A 22,442-nucleotide genomic window follows, 5' to 3' on the forward strand; every position below is an offset into this window, starting at 1 on the left:
TTTGTACTTAACAAAAGCTAGCTCTTTATTCCAGTTTCAAGATTGGTACTTGAGGAAGAACTAGTTTTGCCAAGGAAATTCCAGTGGAACTCAGAAGCAGGTAAGTTGTCACAGCTGCCTCTGGACCTGGGGAATACAGTAGGTCTACCTTGATAACTGCACACCTATGGTGGCTTATTTTATTGTAGAGAGTGGATGGGGTCTTTGGTGAAATTACGAGCCAGTGAGTGAGCCCCAGTTAACCAGCTAAGGCTAAAAACCAAAGCTTGCTTCCTCCTTGAAAATGTCATTATCTGGAAGGTAATGTAGGATTGTGGCCAAGCTGAAACAATGAAAAGCAGTGGGTAAACTTCCTTCCCTTTGGAACAGGTAATAAAAAGGGAGTGAAATCAATAGCCCTCTCGTCCCATTTATTAAAGAAACAGTAAGAAAAGGTACAATGCAGGAAAACACCAACCATCCTTTCACATCAGGCTGAATGAAGCACAGTGATTTCTCCCCTTCATCCCCCCCACCCCCACCCCAATTCCCATAACCCCATCCACATCAGTTTAATGTTGAGGCTCTCTGATTGGGTGTACCAGTGGAGAGGGAGCAGGATGAGCAGTGGAGCCTTGATCCTGGCTTCCGCTAATTCAGTCCCAGGAGAAGGGAGCTGCAGGCCCGGTCAGGCAAGCAGAAATTTGGTGGCTCTCTGAAGTGGTTGCACTTCCCTGTTCTGTGTTCCAGCCCCCAGGGGAAGGTATGGCAGTAGAGGGTGACCAGGTCAGTGCTGCTGAAGCATGGTCCGCTCACCAACGCAACATTTCTACACAGCAGTGAGCTGATTCTCCAGTGGTGAGCAGGGGACCGCATATGAATTGGAACCTGCAGGCCAATGTATCCCTGAGGAAAAGTCCACAAGAACAATTCAAGAAACTAGTAAGAAACAAGGGGCAGAAAGCTGTGGGACAAAAGCACAGCAGGCTTCTGGAAGGCTGGAGATTCCTTCTCGCAAGGTGGGACCATCCCCACCTGCCAAAGTCCATGTCCCACAGATAACATTTCACCTTCAGTCAAGAATAGACGCAGAGGGGGGAAAAAGGCTCATTTGAACTCGAGCCCCAGCTATGTACTTCAGACTGTAGCTCCATATCTACCCTTTCACCTAAAACACAGCCCCTGCCCAGAACCACAGTGCCTGGAAACCAAGGTGGTCCTGGAGAGAAAATGGTGTTTAAGGGGGTAACATTCCATTTGGGTACATTGCAGCCATTGGACCCCCTGGTCTGGGGAAAGCAGCTGGGTTTGTGCCAGGGAGGCTCCCCACTCTAGGAAATGGGACCAAAGTCTTGCTTACAGGGCCATTCATCCTTGGAAAGGAAGCTGGGTTTAGACCCAGGGTCCCAGTTGGCCTTGCAAAAGGAGCTGGGTTGATACCCACAGGGCCTGCTGGCGAAGAGCCTAGGGGCCCAGGAGCTGACCTGGAGAAAGTAACCTGACCAGGGCCTAATGGGCCAGTAGACCTTGGGAAGGTAGCTGGACTTGGACCCTGTAAACCAGTGGCCCTTGGAAAGTTAGCTGGGTTGGAGCCTAGTGGCCCAGAGGCTCTTGGGAAAATTGCCGGACTTGAGCCCTGGAGGCCAGCAGACCTCTGGAAGTTAACTGGGTTTGAAGCCAATGTGTTAGAAGACTGAGAGAAAGCAGCTGGGTTCAATCCCCCTGAACCTGTCCCCCTTGGAAAAGGATTAGCATTTACTCCCATAGGGCCAGCGGGCCTTGAAAAATGAGCTGAATTAGGGCCAATGGGGCCAGGAGCCCTCGACATGGGAGATGGATTTGGCCCTGGAAGGCCAATTCCCCGAGAGCCAGGACCCGAGTTTGGGCCTATGGGACCAGGTATTCTGGCCATGGAAGATGGGCTTGTGCCCATGTTTCCAGAAGACTGTGAGAAAGCAGCTGAATTTGCTCCTAAAAGACCTGCTGCTCTTAGAATGGGCGCAAGATCTAGGCTTTGAGGTCCAGCCATTCTTAAGTTAAGACCAGATCCTGTGCCCAGGAGGCCACCTGCTCTGGTGTCCAAATTAGGGCTTGGAGCCAGGCCACCTGCCCTTGGGTTAGGCCCAAGGCCTGGGCCCAGGCCACTTGACCTTGGGTTGGGCCCAAGGCCAGGGCCTGGAAACATACCTGACCTCGGGGCAGGGTTTGTACCTACAAAGCCCGATCTCAGATTGGGACTTGGTCCAGGGCCCAGGCCAACGGGTCTAGGATTGGGAGGACCATTCCCAGAAGTCAACAGGACACCTGCTCTCAGGTTGGGTCCAGATCCAGGGCCCATGGGGCCACCACTTCTGGGGTCAGGACCTGTTCCCAGAAGACCACTTGGCCTTGGGTTGGACATAGGACCTGGCCCTGGGAGACCCCCTAACCTTGGGTTAGACAGAGGCCCTGGGCCTGGAAGAGCCCCTGCTCTAGGATTTAGAGCTGACCCTGGGCTTGGGCCCAAGAGACCACCCGGCCTTGGGAAAGAAACTGCACCTGTGCCAGTGGGATTCATCCCTCTTGGAAAAGAAGCCATGCTTGGGTCACGAGCACCAGCAGGGAAAGGTGCTGGATTTGAAGCCAATGAGCCTGATGAAGTTGGAAAAGGAGACGGGTTCCTTGGAAATGGGGCCAAATTTCCACCAAGAGAGCCAGTTGCCATAAGGAAGGGATCTGAGTTCATACCCAGAGGGTGGCCTGTGTTTAAAGCAGGACCCCCTTGTGGTCCCAGGGAACTGTCCATCCGTCCTCGAGGTGGCAGCGGAGCACGAGTCCAAGGAGTTGGCCGCTCTCTAGGGAAAATCCGGGGTTCTTTCATACTTTCTTGGGGACGTTGGTGATAATGGGCTTGGGGCGAGTTTTGAAAAGGATCTTGTTTTTGATGAGTGCTGTTACCAGGTACTGGGTGCCACTCCTGCAGCCAAGATCATCACAATCCTGCTCCCCGGGAGTGTGTTTAACAAGGACGGCAAAGGGTTTCTCCAGGTGGATGATTTTCCCATACAGGATATGATGCCCCACGATCAGCACAGGGATTCCCTTTGGCAGAACAAGAATGAGATGCCTGAGGTTCAGGGCAAGGTCGTAACATTCAGGTGCCTTCTAGAGATGCTCTTGGGAGGCAATGCTGGCACCTCCACTCCCTCAACCACTGCTGAGAAGCCACAAAGGAAAACCCACCCTCATATCCTTTTTACTCTTTCTAGCCCCAAGTAAGAGAATTTCTACTTTTAGAACTGTGACCTTTCCAGATTCCCCAAAGCTAAATTTCCCTGCTACTGCAGAGGTGTGGGGAGAATAAGCAATGGCTTAGCTAGACCTTGAATAACAAACCTGAGGGCAGTCCTCACTCTGGGTCCTGGGAGCACCACCTTGGTGTAGCTTGCTTTCCTGAAGCATCAGGCAGGGAAAGAAAAGTCCCCTCACCTCAGTGGTGTAATGTAGGTCTCCCAGGAGGTTTCCAGCTAATCCAGTGCTGTAGCGAGCCTCGATCTCCCCCTGTAGCTCCATCAGCACCCATTCTGCCAGGCCTCCAGCCCCAGCACTGCAAGCAAAGGGCTGGCGGTTACAATATTTTGGAGGGGTGAAGGATGAATAATAGTGTCCTACACCACCATTCAAGGCCCAAGAGATCTCTTTGCTGAGCACGAATTCTTGGGAAACTGGGCAGTGCTAGACACTGAACTAGAAATTGAAATGCAAGGATTTTTGCAAGATGCACCTAAGGACCCCAATTCTTCCAGGGAAATTTCAAACCTATATAGCCCTAATCATTCAAGCTAAATTTTAAAAAGTCTCAAAAGGTACTCACCTGGAAATAATGATCTGCACCATGAGCTTCCCGTCTTTAAAAAGCAACTGAAAACAAGCTGTAGAGGAAAAAAAAAATTCTTTAGGATAATAATAGCTAACATTTGTCACTGTGTGCTAGGCACTTTTCTAAGTGCTTTAGACATATTTAATTTCAATCCCCTAACAACTCTATAACATATAAAATTTTTAAACTGATATTGTACATACAAAATTGCTTCAGATCACCAAGGGTCAACTACAGTGTACAGTGTGGAAAGTTAATAGGTATCACAACTATGTTCAAGGTCACATAGCTACTAGTCTACAAGCCAGGATCTGAACCCAAGACATACACTGCAGAGCCCACACTCTTGGCCAGTATGCTAACTTGCCTTTCTCAAGGATATTATATTTTCCATTCTGCATGGTTCTAAAAACTAAGGAATTCTTTCAGATTTTACTTTTTCCTTTGGTGATGACATAAGCTTCATGTCTGCCACTTTGGTTATCTTATATTTCAAGGTTCAAATGATCTCTTTTAACTAAAAGCCAAGAGAACGGAAAAGGTCTTCCAGACAACTATATTGAACGGTAAGCTGATTTCTGATGGGATTCTCATCAAACCCTTTGCCCATCTTTCATCATTTAGACACTAAGGATACCCTGACGCTTAATCTACTTTCGTTTTATACAATGGCACCACCTGGTGGCAAGTTTGCGGCACTCTACAAGAATGAGTTAAAATGGGACATTTTTGCCTGAAACAACTGTCTTCTTGTACTTTGTCCTCCTGAGAAGGATAGATTAATGGGGAGATTGAGGGATGGGGGATCTAAACTATAGCTTCTGTACAAATCTTTCCAGTGAATAGATGGGAGCCTAGTGGAAGGTTATCAGATCAGTGTTTACCAACTATAGAACAGCAAGTTAACAGGAATTATAACTGCTATAATTATAATTGCTCACGATTAGCAAACACCTGCGTAAAATTAAACAGGTTTCCTTACTGACATGTTAATCTTTGTTTTGGATCTCCAGTGAAAAGTATATTCACAGCAGCCCTGTAAGACAGCAGAACCTCTTACTCTTGCGCACCAAACACATTTTGGAAACGTGAGGTCGGTCAATCACTGGACTTCAAATTCAAATATAAAGAGCAGCTAATATTTATTCAATTTTTACTATGAATCAGATGCTGTGCATATATATCATGGGTGGTATCTCATTCAACCACTCTGAGATAGGGACTTATCCTTATTTTGCAGATGAAGTTACTGAGGGATACATTTGCTTTATGTGGTACACACACAGCTAGCAGGTGGCAAAGCCAACACAAGAACCTAGGTCATCCAACTTTACACTCATAATCAATACCCTCTCAAAGAAGAAAACCAAGTGAGAATAAAAAGGCATGAAGGCATCAGGCAGGCACTGCGTACATGCATTCAGCAAGAGCTGAATCAAGAAGTCATGTCTGAATAAGCCAGACCTACTGTAGCAGTACCAGGTGTGGTACCACTTGACAACAGGTAGTACACTGGCTCAGGAGGGCAAAGGTCTTCTGACAGATAAGAAGGCCCCACCTCCACGATCAACAGAACAATCAAAAGCACTTTTAATATTCTGCCAAGGTTTCTTGAAGGAGAGACTAATAATTTAAAATTAGAAGGCCTAAATTCAGGTTCCAGCCTGTACATGTGGAACTCTTTCAGTGTCATCATACACAAGTCACTTAATGACCGTGGAGCTAAAACCTGGATTGTCTGACTCATTTAACTATTATGAAGACCAAATAAAACATATGAGGAGGGCTTCCCTGATGGCGCAGTGGTTAAGAATCCGCCTGCCAATGCAGGGGACACGGGGTCATGCCCTCGTCTGGGAAGATCCCACATGCCGCAAAGCAACTAAGCCCAGGAGCTACCACTACTAAGCCTGCACTCTAGAGCCCGCAAGCCACAACTACTGAAGCCCACGTGCCACAACTACTGAAGCCTGCGCGCTTAGAGCCCATGCTCCGCAACAAGGCAGCTCACGCACCGCAACAAAGAGTAGGCCCCACGCACTGCAACTAGAGAAAGCCTGCGCAGCAACGAAGACCCGATGCAGCCAATAAATAATTTTTTTTTAAATGTGGAAATGCTTTAAAGACTAACATATAGCTAATTTTTTAAAGAATGGGATAAATAAATCAACATCTCCACACTATAATTTTTCTTTTTTTTTTTGGTGGTACGCGGGCCTCTCACCGCTGTGGCCTCCCCCACTGCGGAGCACAGGCCCCGGACGCGCAGGCTCAGAGGCCATGGCTCATGGGCCCAGCCGCTCCGCGGCACGTGGGATCCTCCCGGATCGGGGCACGAACCTGCGTCCCCCACATCGGCAGGCGGACTCCCAACCACTGCGCCACAAAGGAAGCCCCTCCACACTATAATTTTGAGTAAAATTAAGAGAATGGCAGGTACGTTTTAGCCATGAATCAAAAAAGGCTCAATAATTGAAACTAAAGTTGTGAAGTTTCTAAAGGTTAATAAATACATATAGATTGAGAAAGAGTTCTTGTAAATAAGCTTTCGATGACTGATGAAACAGTATATTTTCCTTGATAAGTGTAAAATACAGGTGGTTTCAGAGAAGCAATAGGGTGTTCACACAGATACAAATTTTAGGAAAATCATGGCAGGGAAGGATATTAATCTTTAAGACCTCTGACCACGTGCTTGAGATAGGAATGTGCAGACTGTTTAGGCAAAGGGGATGTAGAATATTTTCAGTGCATTCCCCATTTCCTCGACAGTCTCCTATCAGAACAGGAATTCAAAACAGTGGCCTAAAGGGAATTCCCTGGTGGTCCAGTGGTTGGGACTCTGCGCTTTCACTGGCGCTTTCATTGGCGTGGGCCTGGATTCAATCCCTGGTCAGGGAACTAAGATACCGCAAGCTGCATGGCGTGGCCAATAAAAACAAAAACAAAAAAACAAAAAATGGTGGCCTAAGTGAATAAAGGAAAACAGATGCCTGGTAGCTGGGTCAGAGTAGCTGCACCTCCATACTTGTCGCCGTGCTTCAATGAGCACACACAGCTCTCTATCCACTTATGTAGGAGGCCCTGCCTGAGTACACCTATTGATACTGGCAGACATCTAGCAATTCGTGTAAAAATAAGAATTCTGTGGCCTAAAAATTTGTGCTAGACCTAATGAGATGTCAGAGATGTGAATACAAATGAAGTTCACACCCAGCTTACAAGAGGCTAGCTCACAGGAACCTGTGCACTGATATGGCTATATATATGTACACAAGGGTGTATTTACCAAGTTAGTAAGTGATGTAGGGGAAGGCATCCCTTTTGTGAATTTTAAAATTCTACTTCAGCACCTTAAAATATCTCATTGGCTGAATCAGATTCTTCTTCTTCTTGCTCCTTGCTCTCGGCAACTATTCTCAAGAGTAGGTATGTATACTGAGTACGTCACTGAGAACACACCTGATGGAGGTGACAGGGAATATGTATTTCACTTAGTGTGGAGATGACTGAAAAAGATAATGAGAACATGCAGCACAATCTGTCCTCATCCCCTTGAAAGTAGGCCGAAAAAGTTAGTAGGAAAACAAGGAGGTGAAGAAGTATAATACAAGTCAAATCCTATTAGTAAGAACAAGTAACATTAAAGGTTAAAATTTTCCGTATAACAAAAAGATTTCTAAGTCTTCAGTCTCAACTCATTCCAACATTTAAAAATAAGCAGAGCAATTTCTAAGTGCTTGTTCTAAGGTATTGCTTGTGTAGAAACTGCAGCTTTATCAAGAGCAATATCTGAAGGCATGGTTTGATGAATGCACCGTATCAAATCATGACACTAAAAGGAGTCACTGGAAGAGATTGCCCAGCACCTCACTTTCAACAGCCTTGAGTTTAATCCCAGATTTAGCTAGGACCAACTAACTGGTCTTTGTTGAAGAATAATAATTCCACATTTCTGTACAGCCAGGAAGAACTGATGCCACTTTTCAAAAAGATGTTTAAATTCAATATATTTCAGAGCAAAGTCTCACAAGCCACAACTACAGTACAGACTTGGAGAGATAGGAAGGTGTGGAAAAAACCAAACACCTTTCCCCTGCAATGAATTATTTTGACTCCCTACCCCTCCCCTTATAAAAGGGGGAAATGTTTTACTACTCAATTTTGGGGGGCCTTTACATAGCTAAACAAACTAAACACGTAAGTTCTATATTCCTAACTTAGTCAAATGACTTTAGCTATGTAAATGAAACTTTTTAAAAAGCACTTTGTATGTTTTAACTATTTTTTTCCCTTAAAGAAAAAAAAGCCTTTGTGGGGGGCTTCAAGATTTCTAGAAATATTTTCTAAGGAATTTCTAGAAATATCTGAGGTTGCCCCAGATCATCTCCGGTCTTGAGACCTGGAATTACTTTGGAGATCCTGAGTTAAGTCAAGACACTGTTGTTTCTCAAGACAGTGGTCCAGATGACTTCAAGACCCCTGAACAAACCACAGAACAGCAAAAGAACCCACATTCTCAGAATCAACCAACACTCACAATGGGAGCCCTAATCAAAACTCAAAAGGTCTGAAATCAGACCAAATCTGGGATACATCTTATTTAACTGTCATTTTGAAAGTCATTAAAAACCTGAAAAATCAAAGTGCCACCACAATTTCTTAATTAGGAAGAAAAGTTCAGTCAGAGCATTATCTTTGTAATACAAAAAGCTTCATTTCCCACACAGCTATACCTTTTTGAACATTTATCTGGATTCTCTCCTTTCATCCTGAAAACAATCCTATGATACAGCAGGTACTATCACTCCCATTTTACAGTGAGGAAACAGGCTTAGAGAAGCTAAAGGTTAAGTAACTGGGGGAACAGCTAGTAAGTGGTAGACGGGGAATGTGAATTCTAACTCCTCCACCATCCGGCCTGTCCTGCAGTCCTCTCACACAGCCCCTTCTCATGCAGGACATCAGTACAGGAACTTGCTTTACAAACATTAGCCTTTCTCATAACATCTCCCACAAGATGGCAAATAAACCACCTATGAGGAAGATGTTATATCTTGCCACCGAAGTAACTATGACATCTGTTGGGTAGGCAGCTCAAAACAAATGAGCCTTTTTCATCATATCCAAACTGACGAGATTTAGGTTTCTGAAATCCCTAGAGATGTACTCAAGGTTACCTCCAGGATTCAAAACTACAGCCTAAACCTGTTTCCTGCCTGCCTGCGTAAGGCAAAATAAGTCAAAAGAACAGAGCACATTCTTTGTCACTGATTCATCTAATCTCCTACAAAATTTCATATCCATTGGTTTCTGAGTTGTTAAATTGTTATTATTACTAAGGTCTTACAGAGAACATCATGAGCAATGATCCTCATGATGGTTAAGTGCCCCCAAAATAAAATGTAGCTGAAGAAAGCATGGTATGTATTGTATTAAACAGAATATGCAGCTTTCACTGAAAGGGATTTGACTCAACGGTTTAACCTAACTACACATAATTAAATTTTATTACAGCTAAACAATGTTTAGCTGTAATAAACATTGGCCCTTTCATCTTTTCTTTTTTTGTTGCTTTTTAAACGGAATAAAGGCTTTAACTTTACAATTCTTAATTTTAAAAAATTCATTTTTATTTTTAAAAATTAAATATATGACACAAAATGTTTGCAAATTGCTGGGCCAACAATCAACATTTATTGAGTTCTTATTCGGTCCCAGAAACTACTCTTTGTGTTTAGGGATTCTGTGAGAATTGAATCAGACCTGTATTCTGATTCTGCCATTTATCTAGCCTGCGTATGACGGGGGTAATTTAATCTCATGTTGTAGTTTCTCCACCAATAAATTGAGCGTAAAAGAGAACCCATCTCAAAGGGTGGCTGTGAGCATTAAATAAAGTTATGAATGTAAAGTCCTCAGCACAGTGCCTAACATGGTTAACCTTTAGGGTCAAGCTACTGATTACCTGGAGGAACAAGGCATTTTCTTAGTACATGTCCAATAGAGTGACTTTATACTACTCTCTGTACTTATTTTAATGTTTACAGTGGACTAAAACATCCTATAAAAGCAGCATGTTATCAGAATAAAATCAAGCTTACACAATAGGAGAACAATTCAAATATGGCAGTCAGGGTTCACCAATCTGCTTCAGGGATTAAGTTCTGGAACTTTTTTTTCCTCTAAGCATGATAACTATTTCTCTGTGTGTCTTTCCATCAAATGAACAATTCAGGAACTTTTATATACAACTCAATACATTATTTTTATTAGCAGTGTTGTGATTTTGTGACTGATGGGGAGAGTCTAAGTTTCAAAGGGAAGATCTTGTCTCTTGACAGGCTTATGTTATGTCATTAAGTGCTAAAATCCAGTTTCTAAATGAGAAGCTTGCTCTCCTCCAAAAAGGGGCCATGGAGAGTAGGTGGAACTGAATGCTTCCAAACTTTTCATTAGTGAAGAGTGGGTTCAAAAACGTGTGTGGACACTATGCATACATGTGGTACTTTCCCATCACATTTTAAGATTCCCATGAGGAGGGAATCAATTACTGGTATTTGTAGACAATGGGTAGAAAAGATGGCTTCAGTCGATCTGAGTTACTCCAGTTTTCTCCATCTTCTGCTACTCTGCGGCCCCTTCTACCCTTCCTCCTCCTACTGCTGTGGCACCCTATCTTCCCCAAAGCCCCTTCCTTTATAGCTCTACTTGAGGTCTCCTTCTGTACTGGATTCCCCCTCCCACCAGCCCCATCTTCTCCACCCCCTCCCCGACCCCCTCCCCTCCCTTCAATTTCAGCTACAAACACTTCCTATTTCTAGTCCCGCCCACTTTCAGGGACTTCTCCATCCGCCCCACCCCCCAATTACCCCCAGACTATCTCTAGGACCGTTCACCAAGCTGTTTAATCCTTTCTCCTACCTCCCAAGGAAACTACTCTTTAAACTGCCTTCCTCCACCTCCCAACCCCCGGAATACTCTTTCCAAACCGTTCATCCTCCTCCCAAAGATTAGTCTTTAAACGTTATTCCTCTACCACCCTCATTTTCCAAATCGTTCCCTATTTCCCCCTCAATTCTTAAGTACTTCTCTCCTCCAGGACCCGACTCCACCCCACTCTTCTCTCGTCTCTCACTCCGCCCACAAATGAAGCTGGATCACTCTCCAGACTGTCTCTTCTTTCCAACCACCCTCCCAATTACCGCTCCCAGCAGCCTCTCCCCCACGACTTAAAATGTCCCCTCGAAGGAACCTCACAGTCCTGTCCCCCGCTAAGTCCCCTTTCTGATGCTCCCGCTACTTCCTGGGTTCCAATCCTACCCCACTCTCGCAAGCATCCCGTGCTGGGTTCCCTCCCCACCCAGGGAAGAGCCCCTTTCCGCACATACCTCGAGGTTCCGGCCCGCGCCGCCCCCTTCTCCGTCCTCCGCCTGCGCTCGGCCACTCTTTCCGCCCTTCTCCCGCTCCGCCCTGCTCGCTCCCTTCTTTCCCTCCGCCTTCCGACTCCACATTGCTCCCTTCTCCACAATTCCCGGCCCTCCTACCAGGGGGCCCCTCTGGGTCGCCCCCCACCTCCGCACAGCCCTCCCCGCTCCCCTCCCCCTTCCCGGCCTCCCCTCCCCCGCCCGCCGCTCCCCCACTCCCCGCCCCTCGGCTCGCCATTCTTCTTCTCGAGCCGCGTGCCCCGCCCGGCCCCAGCTCCCTAGCTTCCCGCTCCCTCGCACCCTCGCCCCCATTCCCGGCTCGGCCCTCGCTCCCCGCGGCCTCCCGCGCTCCCTGCCCGCGGCCTGACCTGCAATGGCGGCCGCCGAGCGCGGCGCCGCGCGGCCAACGGGCGACAACCGAACCTCCCGCCGCCGTCGCCGCCGCCGCGAGCACTGCCTGCGCACTTCCGGCCTTGCGGCGCGAGCACTTCCGGGGCAGAGCACGCGAGCGCGCGCGCACGTGGGGCCGGGGCGGAGAAAGGCAAGCGCCGATAGTGGCTAGCCCATCCGCTGGTGAGTTGGGGAAGGGGCGTGGGGAGCGGGGATGGGACGGGGTGTGGGGAGTTCGAGCGTGTGAGGCCTGCTACACGTCGGCGCCCGGCGGAGATTGCTGATTCTCTTGTGCCGAGGCCGGTGGGGGCTACTCGGGAGATCCCCGGAGAGGGAAGGGGCGGTGGAGCCCTCGCGCGCGCCTTGGACGCACTCAGCCCGGCCCGGCCCGGCCCGGCCCGGCCGAACGCGCCTACTCTGCGAGCAGGTTCCTCACCTTGAAAGGAGACGAGTAAGGGGCGACCCAGAGCGGAGTGGAGTGCGTATATTGGCGGCGACGGAGCGGCAGGTAGAGGGAGAAGTTGACAGATGCCGACCAGTCCTGTCTTTCCTCCCCTTGAGACGCTCTCGGTTCTTCCTGCCCCATCAGCCCCACCGTCAGTACCGTAGTTGAGTGTGTGATTTGCAGACTTAGCATGCAGTAGAGATAGAGGTGTTTGCCAAAATGCAGATTGCTAGCCCTCCCCCTGCCCCCAAAAGATTGGAATTCTGGAACTGTGGAACAGGACCCGGAATCCTGCATTTTTGAAACCATTTTTCGAGGTGATTTTGATACAGGAGTTCTGCGGACCCGACTTTGAGAGACTCCTTTAGACTGTCCACATTTCTTGCTTCTTTAGAGTGGTCGTGGTATCTATCCTCCTCTTCACCACCCCCACCCCCAGAAACCTCACACACAAAATACAAAGGAGACCTTAGTTCTGCCTCGAATACATCCCATCAGCCCCATGTGGCTCCGTTCAAGTGCGCACTCCCAGTTAGAGAATGAGGTTATGTTCAGTCTTTTGCTCTAAGATCACGTTTTAAATTCTCACCCCTCTTTTCCTGGACCACTTCCTTCAGGCAGTTGTCAGGATTGCTGGCAGTCTGGGTGATGCTGTATGTGTTGATCTTTTAATTTTGTTGCTGAAGAATCCTGAGCTTCTGGAGACTGATAGATTCTGTATGGGCCATGAAAGCATCATTAGTTGGATATTTAGAAATGAACCTCCGTTGGACTTCCCTGGCGGTCCAGTGGTTAAGAAGAGGCACTTCCAATGCAGGGGGCTCGGGTTCCATCCCTGGTTGGGGAACTAAGATCCCACATTCTGCCCGGTGCGGCCTTCTCCAAAAAAAAAGAAAAAAAAATAGAAATGAACGTTGATGAGATATAGTTGGAGTCTTCCACCTAGAATAGTGGTAATAAGAAACATGAGGTGTGACGTACTGTTGTTTAACAATGATTCTTTTCTTGCCCCCCTAGGAATGGGTGAATTTAAGGTCCATCGAGTACGTTTCTTTAATTATGTTCCATCAGGGATCCGCTGTGTGGCTTACAATAACCAGTCAAACAGATTGGCTGTTTCACGAACAGATGGCACTGTGGAAATTTATAATTTGTCAGCAAACTACTTTCAGGAGAAAGTAAGTCATTTGGGAGCCTGATTTGGTGTTTTTGATGTTAATTTTTTTCTTAAGTTCAATTCTGCCAAATCTTCTATGTTTTTGTATTCAAAGAGATCAAAAGAAAATAACTCTCCCCGACTCTCTCTGGAGTTGTTTAGAACCATATAACAAATTTGCAATCTCTTGTCTGACCGATGCGCTTAGAGTTTTGATCTGTGTGTGATGTTGGTTAGAAAGATCCTACCTAGGAATTGTGGTGCTCACTGTCATTTGGAAACTGAGGTTTGCTAGATCTTTTGGGCACAATAAGAAGGGAAATTGTCAAGACCATTGCTTCATATCAGTCTCTGCACCATTGTAACTTTGGTAAAGTGGCATTTCCTGCTATAAGTGTCAGTACACATTTCATTGTCAATTCAGAAAAAATGATGAGACATTTTAATATCAAACATTTTGGTGATGTGATATCAGGAAGATGGATTCCTAAGTTCATCTGTCTGAGAGAAGGTAGATTTATATGCCTTATATTTGGGAGTAAAGATTTTAAATTAGGTAAAGTACCGTTTGGGTGTATGCAAAGGGCTGTTACAGCAGCATATTTTTCAAAGGCGGTGATTACTGATTTCAAGTGCAACAAAATAATTCAGTTCACATTTACTGAGTGCCTTACATGCCCTAGGCACCATGATATAAATGAATAGAAGGAAAAATGAATGAATGCAGTGCCTAGCAGCTTAGTACTTGGAATTTAGGCACTCTGTAAATGTTTCTAAATGACTGAGTGGCAAGTATTAAGGCATTAAGATGAATGTCAGAGACCCTACCTTCAAGGAGTTCAAAATCCAGTGGGGGAAAGATGAGTATACAGTTTCCAAACAGTGTGGCAAATTTTATGATAGACCTAAGCAGAGGCATAGAATCTTAGTGGAGAGGTGCCTTCTCTGATGAGGTGGGTTTAGGATTCCTGGAAAGAGATGACTTACTGAGCTGATCCCTGAAGCACTAATAGGAGTTAAGAAATTGCTGGTCACCACAAATGAGTTGCAGTCCATAGAATGAAAAACGTGCTGTGGTACATGCTTGTTGCATCCTGTGATTTTTTTTGTCATTTATGATAATTGTAATTATATAATAGTTCATATGTATTTGTTTAATGTCTTCTTCCCTGCTGAACTTCAAATTTTATGAAAACAAGGACCTTGTCAGTGATATTCATGACTGTATTCCCAACATTTAGCAAGTGCCTAGTACAAAGACACTGCTTAGTTAATACATGTTGAATCAATAAGTTAACTGGTATTTACCTAGTATCTCTTATTTTCCTTTCCCATCTGTTTTCTTTTTTTTTAAAAACAATTAATTCAGTCTAGTCTTCCACTTTATCCACGTTCCCTTCCCTGCTATTGAAGATTGCTTAGCTCTGGTGATCACTCTCAGAACAAGAAAACATTGTATCTCTGAGAGTGAAGAGTAGTGCCTAGGAGTAAAGAGACCCACATTCTCTTCATGTCGTTGACTTTGGCCCTTTGGGCAAGCCACTTAATTAATATTTTGCCTTTTCAAGTTCAGATAGGAAAAATTATACCTCGTCATTCCCTTTTGTATCAAGCAGATATAAGAATAAAATTCCTTGATAGTATGAATGCTTTTTGAGTGCTAAGATAACACTTAGAAATCTGAGACTTGAATGAAAAGCTGGAGTGAACTGCCTTCGTTTATTTTAATTTTTTAAACAGCTTTTACTTGGTGAAATTGACACACAGTAAGCAACATGTATTCCAATTGTACATATTGATAACTTTTACATGTGTACACCTTTGAAATTATCACTGAATCAAGGTAATTGCGATGCTTTTTAAAAATTAGATACATCAGATACAAACTGGATTGTCTGAAACTTTATTGTCTGAAAAGGTTTTGCAGAACAAGTCCTAGTAAAGGAAACAAAAGCGACTGTATAAGTAACTAAAATGTGAACCTGAAAAAAATGAAAATATCAGTAACATGATCTTCAGTTAGTGTAAAACCCCACACTAGTTATTTCTAGAGAGGCATTTTGATTTTCACCTTTTTGCCTGTGACCACTCAGTGCTAGCAGCTGATGAATTCATGGTGGGTTGAAAAGTTATGGTGTTTCTGTAGTTTTTCCCAGGTCATGAGTCTCGGGCTACAGAAGCTCTGTGCTGGGCAAACGGACAGCGACTGTTTAGTGCTGGACTCAATGGAGAGATTATTGAGTATGATTTGCAGGCGTTAAACATCAAGTATGCTATGGATGCCTTTGGAGGACCCATTTGGAGCATGGCTGCCAGCCCCAATGGCTCTCAACTTTTGGTCAGTAAGCAACTGTTGGTAATTCAAACCAAAATTTCTCTTGTGCCCATTTAAACTTGCTTCCCTGTGTTCATAGGAAGGTGAAATTATATTATAGCATGTAGCAACTCTAGTCTGAGCTGGATTCCAGCAACCAAGCAAGCAATTGTATCTGGATTCCAATACAAGACACAAGAATGGGGTTCTTATTGGGGATTTAAAAATCCCTTGTCCTTTGGCACTCTTTCTGCTGCTACTTTGGACCTCATTGATTCATTTATGAAACCAGCGGTTCAGTTTGGTTCAGCATTTCCCAAACTGTGTTCTTTGGAATTGGGAGATGAAGAAACTGTTTTTTGTTTTGTTGTGCCTTGTGTTTTATGATAAATTTTGTTTCAGAAATACGTCGTACTAAATCCTTCTGTAGATTCACAACACACGTTAGTATATCAAAACTTCTGATAGGTCCTTCTACAAGTCAACTTGTAGAACCATGTTTTAACAGTGTTTCTCAAAAAATTTTTGAGCACAGACTTAAGACTTCACCCCCTGAGAGGGCAGACAGCAGAAGCAAGAAGGACTACAACCTGCAGCCTGTGGAACAAAAACCACGTTCATAGAAAGAGACAAGATGAAAAGGCAGAGGGCTATGTACCAGATGAAGGAACAAGATAAAACCCAAGAAAAACAACTAAATGAAGTGGAGATAGGCAACCTTCCAGAAAAAGAATTCAGAATAATGATAGCAAAGATGATCCAGGACCTCGGAAAAAGAATGGAGGCAAAGATCGAGAAGATGCAAGAAACGTTTAAGAAAGACCTAAAAGAATTAAAGAACAAACAAACAGAGATGAACAATGCAATAACTGAAATGAAAACTACACTAGAAAGAATCAATAGCAGAATAACTGAGGCAGAAGAACAGAAAAGTGACCTGGAAGACAGAATGGTGGAATTCATGGCTGCGGAACAGAATAAAGAAAAAAGGATGAAAAGAAATGAAGACAGCCTAACAGACCTCTGGGACAACATTAAACACAAGAACATTCACGTTATAGGGGTCCCAGAAGGAGAAGAGAGAGAGAGAAAGGACCACAGAGAAAATAGTTGGAGATTATAGTCAAAAAATCCCCTAACATGGGAAAGGAAATAGCCACCCAAGTTCAGGAAGCACAAAGAGTCCCATACAGGATAAACCCAAGGAGAAACACGCCAAGACACATAGTAATTAAATTGGCCAAAATTAAAGACACAGAAAAATTATTAAAAGCAGCAAGGGAAAAAGGATAAATAACATACAAGGGAACTCCCATAAGGTTAACAGCTGATTTCTCAGAAACTCTACAAGCCAGGAGGGAGTGGCATGATATACTTAAAGTGATGAAAAGGAAGAACCTACAACCAAGATTACTCTACCCAGCAAGGATCTCATTCAGATTCGATGGAGAAATCAAAAGCTTTACAGACAAGCAAAAGCTAAGAAAATTTAGCACCACCAAACCAGCTCTACAACAAATGCTAAAGGAACTTCTCTAAGTGGGAAACACAAGCGAAGAAAGAGACCTACGAAAATAAACCCAAAACAATTAAGAAAATGGTCATAGGAACGTACATATCGATAATTACCTTAAACCTGAATGGATTAAATGCTCCAACCAAAAGACACAGCCTTGCTGAATAGATACAAAAACAAGACCCATATATATGCTGTTTATAAGTGCTGTCTACACTTCAGACCTAGGGACACATTCAGATTGAAAGTGAGGGGATGGAAAAAGATATTCCATGCAAATAGAAATCAAAAGAAAGCTGGAGGGCTTCCCTGGTGGCGCAGTGTTTGAGAATCCGCCTGCCGATGCAGGGGACACGGGTTCGTGCCTCAGTCCAGGAAGATCCCACGTGCTGCAGAGTGGTTGGGCCCGTGAGCCATGGTTGCTGAGCCTGCACGTCCAGAGCCTGTGCTCCGCAACGGGAGAGGCCACAACAGTGAGAGGCCCGCCTAGCACACGAAAAAAAGAAAGCTGGAGTAGCAATACTCATATCAGATAAAATAGACTTTAAAACAAAGAACGTTACAAGAGACAAGGAAGGACACTACATAATGATCAAGGGATCAATCCAAGAAGAAAATATAACAATTATATATGCACCCAATATAGGAACATCTCAATACATAAGGCAACTGCTAACAGCTATAAAAGAGGAAATCGACAGTAACACTTTAACACCTCACTTACACCAATGGACAGATCATCCAAAATGAAAATAAATAAGGAAACAAGCTTTAAATGACATAATAGACCAGATAGATTTAATTGATATTTATAGGACGTTCCATCCAAAAACAGCAGATAACACTTTCTTCTCAAGTGCGCATGGAACATTCTCCAGGATAGATCACATCTTGGGTCACAAGTCAAGCCTCAGTAAATTTAAGAAACTTGAAATCATATCAAGCATCTTTTCTGACCACAACACTATGAGATTAGAAATGAATTACAGGGGAAAAAATGTAAAAAAACAGAAACACATGGAGGCTAAACAATATGTTACTAAATAACCAAGAGATCACTGAAGAAATCAAAGAGGAAATCAAAAAACACCTGGAAACAAATGACAATGAAAACATGACGATCCAAAACCTATGGGATGCAGCAAAAACAGTTCTAAGAGGGAAGTTTATAGCTATACAAGCCTACCTCAAGAAACAAGAAAAATCTCAAATAAACAATCTAACCTTACACCTAAAGGAACTAGAGAAAGAAGAACAAACAAAACCCAAAGTTAGCATTAGGAAAGAAATCATAAAGATCAGAGCAGAAATAAATGAAATAGAAAAAAAGAAAACAATAGCAGAGATCAATAAAACTAAAAGCTGGTTCTTTGAGAAGATAAACAAAATTGATAAACCATTAACCAGACTCATGAGGAAAAAGAGGGAGAAGACTCAAATCAATAAAATTAGAAATGAAAAATGAGAAGTTACAACAGACACCACAGAAATACAAAGCATCCTAAGAGATTACTACAAGCAACTCTATGCCAATAAAATGGACAACCTGGAAGAAATGGACAAATTCTTAGAAAGGTATAATCTTCCAAGACTGAACCAGGAAGAAATTGAAAATATGAACAGACTAATCACAAGTAATGAAATTGAAACTGCGACTAAAAATCTTCCAACAAACAAAAGTCCAGGACCAGATGGCTTCACAGGTGAATTCTGTCAAACATTTAGAGAAGAGCTAACACCCATCCTTCTCAAACTCTTCCAAAAAATTGAAGAGGAAGGAACACTCCCAAACTCATTCTATGAGGCCACCATCACCCTGATACCAAAACCAGACAAAGGTACTACAGAAAAAGAAAATTACAGACCAATATCACTGATGAACATAGATGCAAAAGTCCTCAACAAAATACTAGCAAACAGAATCCAACAACACATTAAAAAGATTGTACACCATGATCAAGTGGGATTTATCCCAGGGATGCAAGGATTCTTCAATATATGCAAATCAATCAATGTGATATACCATATTAACAAATTGAAGCAGAAAAACCATATGATCATCTCAATAGATGCAGAAAAAGCCTTTGACAAAATTCAACACCAATTTATGATAAAAACTCTCCAGAAAGTGGGAATAGAGGGAACCTACCTCAACATAGTAAAGGCCATATACGACAAACCTACAGCAAACATCATTCTCAATGGTGAAAAACTGAAAGCATTTCCTGTAAGATCAGGAACAAGACAAGGATGTCCACTCTTGCCACTATTATTCAACATAGTTTTCCAAGTCCTAGCCTCGGCAATCAGAGAAGAAAAAGAAATGAAAGGAACAAATTGGAAAAGAAGACGTAAAACTGTCACTGTTTGCAGATGACATGATACTATACATAGAGAATCCTAAAGATGCCAACAGAAAACTACTAGAGCTAATCAATGAATTTGGTAAAGTTGCAGGATACAAAATTAATGCACAGAAATCTCTTGCATTCATATACACTAATGATGAAAAATTTGAAAGAGAAATTAAGGAAACACTCCCATTTAACCATTGCAACAAAGAATAAAATACCTAGGAATAAACCTACCTTGGGAGACAAACGACCTCTATGCAGAAAACTATAAGACACTGATGAAAGAAATTAAAGATGATACCAACAGATGGAGAGATATACTGTGTTCTTGGATTGGAAGAATCAATATCGTGAAAATGACTCTCCTACCCAAAGCAATCTACAGATTCAATGCAATCCCTATCGAATTACCAATGGCATTTTTTACAGAACTAGAACAAAAAATCTTAAAATTTGTATGGAGACACAAAGACCCCGAATAGCCAAAGTAGTCTTGAGGGAAAAAAACGGAGCTGGAGGAATCAGACTCCCTGACTTCAGACTATACTATAAAGCTACAGTAATCAAGACAATATGGTATTGGCACAAAAACAGAAACATAGATCAATGGAACAAGATAGAAAGCCCAGAGATAAACCCACGCACCTATGGTCAACTAATCTATGACAAAGGGAGGCAAGGATATGCAATGGAGAGACAGTGTCTTCAATAAGTGGTGCTGGGAAAACTGGACATCTACATGTAAAAGAGTGAAATTAGAACACTCCCTAACACCATACACAAAAATAAACTCAAAATGGATTAGAGACCTGTATGTAAGACTGGACGCTATAAAACTCTTAATGGAAAACATAGGAAGAACACTTTGACATAAATCACAGCAAGATCTTTTTTGATCCACCTCCTAGAGTAATGGAAATAAAAACAAAAATAAACAAATGGGACCTAATGAAACTTCAAAGTTTTTGCACAGCAAAGGAAACCATAAACAAGATGAAAAGACAACCCTCAGAATGGGAGAAAATATTTGCAAACGAATCAATGGACAAAGGATTAATCTCCAAAATATATAAACAGCTCATGTAGCTCAATGTTAAAAAAATAAACAACCCAATCCAAAAATGGGCAGAAGACATAAATAGACACATCTCCAAAGAAGACATACAGATGGCCAAGAAGCACATGGAAAGTTGCTCAATATCACTAATTATTAGAGAAATGCAAGTCAAAACTACAATGAGGTATCACCTTACACCAGTTAAAATGGGCATCATCAAAAAAATCTATAAACAACAAATGCTGGAGAGGGTGTGGAGAAAAGGGAACCCTCTTGCACTGTTGGTGGGAATGTAAATTGATACAGCCACTATGGAGAACAGTATGGAGGTTCCTTAAAAAACGGAAAATAGAATTACCATATGATCCAGCAATCCCACTACTGGGCATATACCCAGAGAAAACCATAATTCAAAAAGACACATGCACCCCAGGGTTCATTGCAGCTCTATTTACAATAGCCAGGTCATGGAAGTAACCTAAATATCCATCGACAGACGAATGATTAAAGAAAATGTGGTACATATATACAATGGAAAGACTCCCCCCACCATTATTACCATTAGACTGGGTACTTTCAGAGATTTAGTTTTCTGTGATGGATTTATGATTTTTTTAAAATTTGTGGGCTTCCCTGGTGGCGCAGTGGTTGGTAGTCCGCCTGCCGATGCGGGGGACACGGGTTCACGCCCCGGTCCGGGAGGATCCCACGTGCTGCAGAGTGGCTAAGCCCGTGAGCCATGGCCGCTGAGCCTGTGCGTCCAGAGCCTGTGGTCCGCAGCGGGAGAGGCCACAACAGTGAGAGGCCTGCGTACCACAAAAAAAAAAAAAAAGTTTAAAAGTTGTACTATTTTGTAAAATCTTGACATATCTCCATTTCAGTGACACAGTTAATGGGTCTTTTATTTAGGCCGTGGGTGTCTAGCAGAGACATGCTGTGAAATCCTGTTTTTCCTCCACGTCCTATTGAGGAATTGGGCCACTAATTGGCCTGCTTTCTGGCTAGGACATGAAGACTGCCAGGAACACACTACCAGTTTCTTGCTACCAGTACTTTTTCCCTCTCACAAACTATTTTTCTCTTTCAGAACAAGTGTTAGCTTGAAAGAGGAAGTGTATATATTTGTACATATATATATTTAGTTCTACAAAAATGTTTTCTTTATTTTCTACCCCCTTTTCCATAATAGGTTGGCTGTGAAGATGGATCTGTGAAACTATTTCAGATCACCCCAGACAAAATCCAGTTTGAAAGAAATTTTGATCGTCAGAAAAGTAAGGGTTATTTGTGGTGGAGCAGTGAGTAGTCTTAACAAGAAGTTATATTTCTGTGCCACTGGGGATGGGATATTTTCCCATGGGTCCAGGTGATATTTTAGCTAGATGCTAACTTTCTGTGGGTGCAGCGTATGTGCTAGATGCTATCCTTAGCTCAGGTCCTCTCCATTGTGTAGCATAGCTATGATTGCCTGTTTAAGTAATAATACAGGAAACTAGCGATCCAAAATAGGAAAGCGAGTGTTTCTGTGTAAATCAATTTGTTAGTTCTCACTTATTTCTGTGAAGTTTTAACAAATGGGCATAAAGTCTCAAAACTCAGATTTTTCTTTAGGAGCTGTGGTTCTCAGTTCTGCTAATACATTCAAGTTGAATGGGGGAATTTTATAAACAATTGCCCCTGTTCCACCTGGACTGACTGGCACTGACATCCAAAACAGAGGCTGGCAAACTATTTCTGTGAAGACACCAGCTAGTAAATATTGTAAGCTTTTCAGGCCATATAGTCTCTGCCAACTCTTGTCATTACAGCACCACAGTCGCCCTAGATAATACTTAACAAATGCTCATGGTTGTGTTCGGGTAAAACTTGATTTACAAAAACAGGTAGTGACCCCAGTTTGGCCTTTGGGCCATAGTTTGCTGACTCCTTTTCTATTATCCACTTT

General features: G+C 43.3%; 3 protein-coding genes across 5 annotated transcripts in view; 1 reads left to right on the forward strand and 2 right to left on the reverse strand.

The window, feature by feature from the left end:
- Window positions 1–389: 389 nt before the first annotated feature.
- Window positions 390–11,728, reverse strand: CHTF8 (chromosome transmission fidelity factor 8). Its single transcript, XM_067018662.1, has 5 exons — window positions 11,634–11,728; window positions 3,833–3,890; window positions 3,448–3,565; window positions 2,518–3,060; window positions 390–885 (listed from the first exon to the last, which is right to left on the reverse strand). Exons 2-4 carry the CDS (start codon window positions 3,853–3,855, stop codon window positions 2,836–2,838), a joined length of 366 nt encoding a protein of 121 aa, XP_066874763.1. The 5' UTR covers window positions 3,856–3,890; window positions 11,634–11,728; the 3' UTR covers window positions 390–885; window positions 2,518–2,835.
- Window positions 809–2,839, reverse strand: DERPC (DERPC proline and glycine rich nuclear protein). The gene is made up of 2 exons (XM_059044869.2): window positions 2,518–2,839; window positions 809–885 (listed from the first exon to the last, which is right to left on the reverse strand). The coding sequence occupies exons 1-2, from the start codon at window positions 2,837–2,839 to the stop codon at window positions 809–811; spliced, it is 399 nt and encodes a 132-aa protein (XP_058900852.1).
- Window positions 11,510–22,442, forward strand: part of UTP4 (UTP4 small subunit processome component) — a 34,157-nt gene continuing 23,224 nt past the window's right edge. The window contains exons 1-4 of one of the 3 annotated variants that reach the window (XM_059044844.2): window positions 11,510–11,838; window positions 13,118–13,278; window positions 15,403–15,594; window positions 21,687–21,771. In XM_059044844.2, the coding sequence (XP_058900827.1) occupies window positions 13,120–13,278; window positions 15,403–15,594; window positions 21,687–21,771 (436 nt within the window). In that variant the 5' untranslated portion in view covers window positions 11,510–11,838; window positions 13,118–13,119. Of the gene's footprint in view, window positions 12,164–13,117; window positions 13,279–15,402; window positions 15,595–21,686; window positions 21,772–22,442 lie in introns of all 3 variants that reach the window. The other 2 variants (XM_067018659.1, XM_067018658.1) reach the window with 2 other exon arrangements.

Source organism: Kogia breviceps, chromosome 18 (assembly GCF_026419965.1).
Source record: "Kogia breviceps isolate mKogBre1 chromosome 18, mKogBre1 haplotype 1, whole genome shotgun sequence".
NCBI classification, from domain to species: domain Eukaryota; kingdom Metazoa; phylum Chordata; class Mammalia; order Artiodactyla; family Physeteridae; genus Kogia; species Kogia breviceps.